General features: G+C 44.4%; 1 protein-coding gene across 1 annotated transcript; it reads left to right on the plus strand.

Annotated features, from left to right (window-relative positions):
* Positions 1 to 764: 764 nt before the first annotated feature.
* Positions 765 to 5,078, plus strand: GAPA-2 (glyceraldehyde 3-phosphate dehydrogenase A subunit 2). Its single transcript, XM_078576962.1, has 5 exons — positions 765 to 923; positions 1,000 to 1,113; positions 1,498 to 1,802; positions 4,114 to 4,358; positions 4,431 to 5,078. The coding sequence occupies exons 1-5, from the start codon at positions 882 to 884 to the stop codon at positions 4,931 to 4,933; spliced, it is 1,209 nt and encodes a 402-aa protein (XP_078433088.1). The 5' UTR covers positions 765 to 881; the 3' UTR covers positions 4,934 to 5,078.
* Positions 5,079 to 6,192: the final 1,114 nt, after the last annotated feature.

Genomic DNA, 6,192 nt, shown 5'->3' on the forward strand with positions numbered 1-6,192 from the left:
TTTGATATAGAGTCATATTTTTCCCGGAAAGTGGTATTAATAACGTTTTTGATTTATTGAGACAATATTGATGTTCACTATCTGATAGAATTAATCCATATCAGTTCAATAAATTATTATTAAAATTTATATTTGAATAAAGATGTGCTTAGTCCTTCTGTTACCAATGGGAGAAAAAGGATGAAAAATTAAATACAGCACCTAACGAAACTTAAGAATGTCATTAGAGGAGCTACATATTGAATCAAAAGAAAATTGCATAAATCTTCCCAAAATCTCCAGGGACAAAATACAAATATAATAAGTAAGCTTGTGGGTTGAGCTAATGAATGAAAAATTTAAAATCGCAGGTGAGACTATGAAAACCGGAAAAGATCAAGTTAATCTTAAAATTTAATTTTACGGTAAAATTAGCAACATGACTTTTCTGAAGAGTTAGGGACTAAGATGCCATCAGTCTTAGGATATTCCAAGAATAATTCGGCACATCATACTAATCTTTCTAGCACCCAATTCATGCATTATTGATTCCCACAAAAGCCTGCTTTTCAATTTCAGGCCGGTGGAAAATAAAAGCAAATATGTGGTCACAATCAGCCACACCCATCGCTGGCAATCCTGTAGGCTGGGGGAAACAGGACGCGTTAGCCACCCATTCGGGTCGCCAGTCTATCCACAATCTCATCCGTTGCTCTCCTCCCTCCAACTCACATCATTCCCTCTCTCTCTCTCTAGCTCTCTCTCTCTCTCTCTCTCTCTCTCCCCTCTTCGTCACCACAAGTTTGGACTCTCTTCGTCTGCCCCCTCCCCTCTTATCTGCTGCCTGCGCATACTTTACCTAGATCCCCTTCTTCTCTCGGCCCTGAGATCCGCCGAGCACCATGGCTTCGGCTACACTCTCCGTGGCCAATGCCTCCCTCCAGGTCTCTCCTCTCTCTCTCTCTATCTCTCTCTAAGTCTGTCCTGTCAACTGAAGATCATGGATTCTGACTGGTGCAGGGAAAAGGTTTCTCGGACTTCTCCGGGCTGAGGAGCTCGACGGCGTCCCTGCCCGTCGCGAGGAGGGCGAGCTCGGATGACTTCGTCTCCGTCGTGGCTCTCTCCACCTCCGCAGTGAGTAACTCGGAATTATCCCACTCCACGTACAATGATTGTAGTAGCAGCATTTGTTTGATAACTGGAATTATCCTATTCCGGGACAACGATAGTCGTATTAGTTGTAGTATTCGTTTGATAACTGGAATTATCCTATTCCAGGAACAACGATAGTAGTATTAGTTGTAGTATTCGTCTGATAATTCCAGGTACAACGATAGTAGTAGTATTTGTCTGAGAACTGGAATTATCCTATTCCCCAATATAACGATAGTAGTATTAGTAGTAGTATTTGTTTGCTAAGAGCGATGATGGGATAGTAGTTGTAGTAGTAGTGTTTGTTTGCCGTGAGCGATAACGAGGATGATAGAATATCAAGATGGGGTCTTTCTTGGAGGGCAGGTGGCGAGCGGCGGAGGGTACCGGCGAGGGCCGGTGGAGGCGAAGATCAAGGTGGCGATCAACGGGTTTGGGAGAATTGGGAGGAATTTCCTTCGGTGCTGGCACGGGCGCAAGGACTCGCCGTTGGACGTTGTTGTCATCAACGACACCGGCGGTGTGAAGCAGGCCTCGCACCTTCTCAAGTACGACTCCACGCTCGGTATCTTCGACGCCGACGTCAAGGTTGCCGGTGACAGCGCCATCTCCGTCGACGGCAAGGTCATCCAGGTCGTCTCCAGCCGCAACCCCCTCAACCTTCCCTGGAAGTGAGCTCTCGCTCTATTTCTACATTTCTCTCCCTCTTTCGTTCTTTCTTTCTTTTTCTCTCTCGCTCTCTTTCTACATTTCTTTCCGTCTTTCTTTTTCTGTCTCTCTCGCTCTCTTTCTACATTTCTTTCCGTCTTTCTTTTTCTGTCTCTCTCGCTCTCTTTCTACATTTCTTTCCGTCTTTCTTTTTCTGTCTCTCTCGCTCTCTTTCTACATTTCTTTCCGTCTTTCTTTTTCTGTCTCTCTCGCTCTCTTTCTACATTTCTCTCCCTCTTTATTTTTTCTGTCTCTCTCTCTCTTTCTCTTTCTTTTCCTCTTTCTTTCTCTCTCCCTCTCTTTTTCTACATTTCTCTCCCTCTTTATTTTTTCTTTCTCTCTCTCTCTCTCTCTTTCTCTTTCTACATTTCTTTCCCTCTTTCTTTCTCTCTCCCTCTCTTTTTCTACATTTCTCTCCCTCTTTATTTTTTCTTTCTCTCTCTCTCTCTTTCTCTTTCTACATTTCTTTCCCTCTTTCTTTCTCTCTCCCTCTTTTTTTCTACATCTCTCTCCCTCTTTATTTTTCTTTCTCTCTCTCTCTCTTTCTCTGTCAACATTTCTTTCCCTCTTTCTTTACCTGTCTTTCTCTTTCTACATTTCTCGCCCTTTTTCTTTCTTTCTCTCTCTCACTCTCTTTCTACATTTCTTTCCCTCTTTCTTTTTCTCTCTCTCTCGCTCTCTTTCTACATTTCTTTCCCTCTTTCTTTTTCTCTCTCTCTCGCTCCCTTTCTATACTTTTTTCCCTCTTTCTTTTTCTCTCTCTCGCTCTCTTTCTACATTTCTTTCCCTCTTTCTTTTTCGCTCTCTCTATCTTTCTACGTTTCTCTCCGTCTTTCTTTTTATTTTCTTTCTCCCTCTTTCTCTTTCTCTTTCTACATTTCTTTCCCTCTTTCTTTACCTGTCTTTCTCTTTCTACATATCTCTCCCTTTTTCTTTCTTTCTCTCTCTCACTTTATTTCTACACTTCTCTCCCACTTTCTCTCTCTATCTCTCTCCCTCCCTTCCTACATTTCTCTCCCTATTTCTTTCTTTCTCTCTCTCACTCTATTTCTACATTTCTCGTCCTCTTTCTTTCTCTCTCACTCTCGGTCTCTTTCTACACTTCTCTACCTCTTTCTTTCTTTCTCCCCCCTCTCTATAACTGTCTTTCCCTCTTTATTTATATCTCTCTTTTTCTATGTATATATCTTTTTTCTGTATATATATATCACCTTATTTTTATTAAATCTCTCTCGCTCTCTTTATTTCTACATCTTTCTCTATCTCTCTTTATATATATTTATCTCTCTCTTTTAATTCATATCTTTCTTAGACTTCCTCTTTCTTTCTTTATCTCTCTCTTGATCATCCTTCCCATCATATGGAGTCTACTGTAGTGTTTCCGGGACAATTATGAAAATTGTCACTTTCCATAGACTTGGATGAGGATGACGAGTCATCATCGTTATCCTCCCGCAGACCACTTCTGATGATGAAATGATCCCTCTTCCCTTGGAGTTAAGCGCTTACTACTGTGCTAAAAGCTATAGCTGATCTTGACTTCCAACATTTCCCCCTTCAACTCTTGGCCTAAGGCAGAATCTCCCCACTAGGATGAGTGCAGGGACCCGGGCTCTGATACCGATGTGCGAAAAGAGCTGATAGCAAGGGAGCTACTTCTCCTCTTCAATCTTTCTGGGCAGGATGCTGAAAAGTGAGAGTGAATGTGAGCACCCAAGGTCAGATAACAAGGGCGCCAGAGCAGCATGTCTCCACTGAAATTTGAACTCGGAACTTTTGCTCTGATACCACTATCCTAAAAATTATAGAGAATTGTTTCTAATGTTTAATCTTTCAAGGTAGGATGCTAAGAGGTGAAAATGAATATAGAGACCTGGGGATAGAATGCAAAGGCACTAGGGCAGAAGGTCCCTACTGGGATTTGAACCCTAAACTAGTACACTGATCTTTTCACAAAAAAAAGAGAAAGTACTCTGATACCAATGTCCCTACTTCTCTTGAACCTTCATTGATAGCAAAGCTACCCATAATGTAGTGACCTGGGGATAGATAGCAAGGCTGTACCCTACATCCCTACTGGAATTTGAACCCTAAACTAGTGCTCTAATACCACTTGTCCTAAAAGCTATAGAGCAACGTATACCAATCTGCCGAAATGTATCACCGAAATCTGGGTTCTAATACCAATGTGCTGAAAGATACAGCCGATAGCAAAGGGCGATACGTTTGTTTAATCTTTATACGCAGGGCACTGAATAATTATAATGAATGCAGGGACCTGGGGATTGATCTGGTGATCGAGGGCACGGGCGTGTTCGTCGACAGAGAGGGTGCAGGCAAGCACATCGAAGCCGGGGCGAAGAAGGTGCTCATCACCGCGCCCGGGAAGGGAGACATCCCCACCTACGTCGTGGGCGTCAACGAGGAACTTTACAGCCCCAGCGACGACATCATCAGCAACGCCTCCTGCACCACCAACTGCCTCGCCCCCTTCGTCAAAGTCCTCGACCAGAAATTCGGTAAGCAAGAGACGAGCAAATCCAGAGAAATCAAGGTTTGCATGGCTGATTAGGGTTTGCATGAATTTGCAGGGATTATCAAGGGTACGATGACGACCACCCACTCGTACACCGGCGACCAGAGGCTGCTCGACGCCAGCCACCGCGACCTGCGAAGAGCGAGAGCGGCTGCTCTGAACATCGTTCCGACTTCCACCGGTGCCGCCAAGGCCGTGGCTCTCGTCCTGCCTTCGCTGAAGGGGAAGCTCAACGGAATTGCGCTGCGCGTGCCCACGCCGAACGTCTCCGTCGTTGATCTCGTGGTGCAGGTCTCGAAGAAGACTTTCGCCGAGGAAGTGAACGCCGCCTTCCGGGAGAGCGCTGACAACGAGCTGAAGGGCATCCTCGCCGTCTGCGACGAGCCTCTCGTGTCCGTTGATTTCCGCTGCTCTGACGTCTCCTCCACCGTGGATGCGTCCCTGACCATGGTGATGGGCGACGACATGGTGAAGGTCATCGCCTGGTACGACAACGAGTGGGGCTACTCCCAGAGGGTCGTTGACCTCGCCGACATCGTCGCCAACAAGTGGGAATGATGGCTGCCATCTCTCTCTCTTCTTTCATCCTTTTCAATTTGCTATTTTTGTATCCAGAGCCCGCTCTCTCCGCCCTATCTCGTGGCTATAATGTGTATGCACCTATATCACATCATATCATATCACATCTACCCTTTAAATGTCATTGCTTGTTGTTCGAAAGTCTACCCCCTACCACTATTTTAGAGCCCCCACCACTCATGTGAGTAGCGTCATAGTCTAATGGAGTGGAACAGCTCCTCTTCTAGAGGCCGAGGATGCAGCCCATATTAGTTGGTTGCCATGACCCTACTCATCTAAATGCATTATATAGTTTAAGGGTCCATAAAAGGCTGAACTTATAATGTGTTTATCACGTTGGGGGAGCATTGAGCTAGTCATGCAAAAAATTGGTGTAAAAGACTTGAAAGGCAAAACGCTATGTTCAACCTTTTCTTGCTTTTCTTGCCTTTTCTGGTGACATTGGTTGGAAAATGCATATCGATTGGAGGGTTGTGCTTGTAGGCCAATCCATCTGTGCCCTAGATGCCAGCGATCAAGTTTATATATGTGAAGATTTAGTGTTTACAAGAGTGTGCATAAATGTCCCAATTTCCAATAAATCCCACTCACCTATGCCCACAACAAAAAGTAAAGACAGTCAATAGGGATACATCATCACAAGGTCCATTAGTTACAAGGGTGTTCCATGTGCGAGTAACTACCATGCTGAGGCTCTCAATGCACTGTAGGCCTCATGAATCCTGAGGGAGGTCCTGCCACATAGTGTATAAAGAGTGGGTTTGAGAACATATCACGTGGTTGGCAAGCACATACGCCATCTGGTTCCCCTCTCCCTGCTGGTGAAGAATATCAGTATGTTGCCAATGGAAACATGTTACAGATGCCACAGGAGAAAGCATTTGTATGAACCATATCAACTAAAAACTATTGAGTCAAATTCTATGACCATAGTGTGAAGGTTGTATTCCTCACAAAGGAGCAAGCCATCATGTATCGTCAAAGTCTCTGCTGTTGTGTTGGTTTAAACGCCATAAAATGAGAAAAGGAAAATATGATGCTCCACGTTGGTCTCTCAAGTGTCCACAACCATTAGAAGGTGCTGGATTCTTCATGGATGCACCATCCACGTTGAACTCGAGATCAATTTGTAATCTGGATTCTCTATGGGTATCAGTGAGTAATTTGTATCCAGGTTGTTATACCTAATATGAGTACCGCCACACACAAATATAAGCAGAACTGGGTTATGAGTTCAT

The sequence above is a fragment of the Wolffia australiana genome, chromosome 6, assembly GCF_029677425.1.
Source record: "Wolffia australiana isolate 7733 chromosome 6, ASM2967742v1".
Classification (NCBI taxonomy): domain Eukaryota; kingdom Viridiplantae; phylum Streptophyta; class Magnoliopsida; order Alismatales; family Araceae; genus Wolffia; species Wolffia australiana.

Coding starts and splice junctions, on each gene's coding strand:
- GAPA-2 (XM_078576962.1), top strand. CDS start 882: ATGGCTTCGGCTACACTCTCCGTGGCCAATGCCTCCCTCCAG. Junction 924..999: donor TGGCCAATGCCTCCCTCCAG/GTCTCTCCTCTC, acceptor TGACTGGTGCAG/GGAAAAGGTTTCTCGGACTT. Junction 1,114..1,497: donor TGGCTCTCTCCACCTCCGCA/GTGAGTAACTCG, acceptor CTTGGAGGGCAG/GTGGCGAGCGGCGGAGGGTA.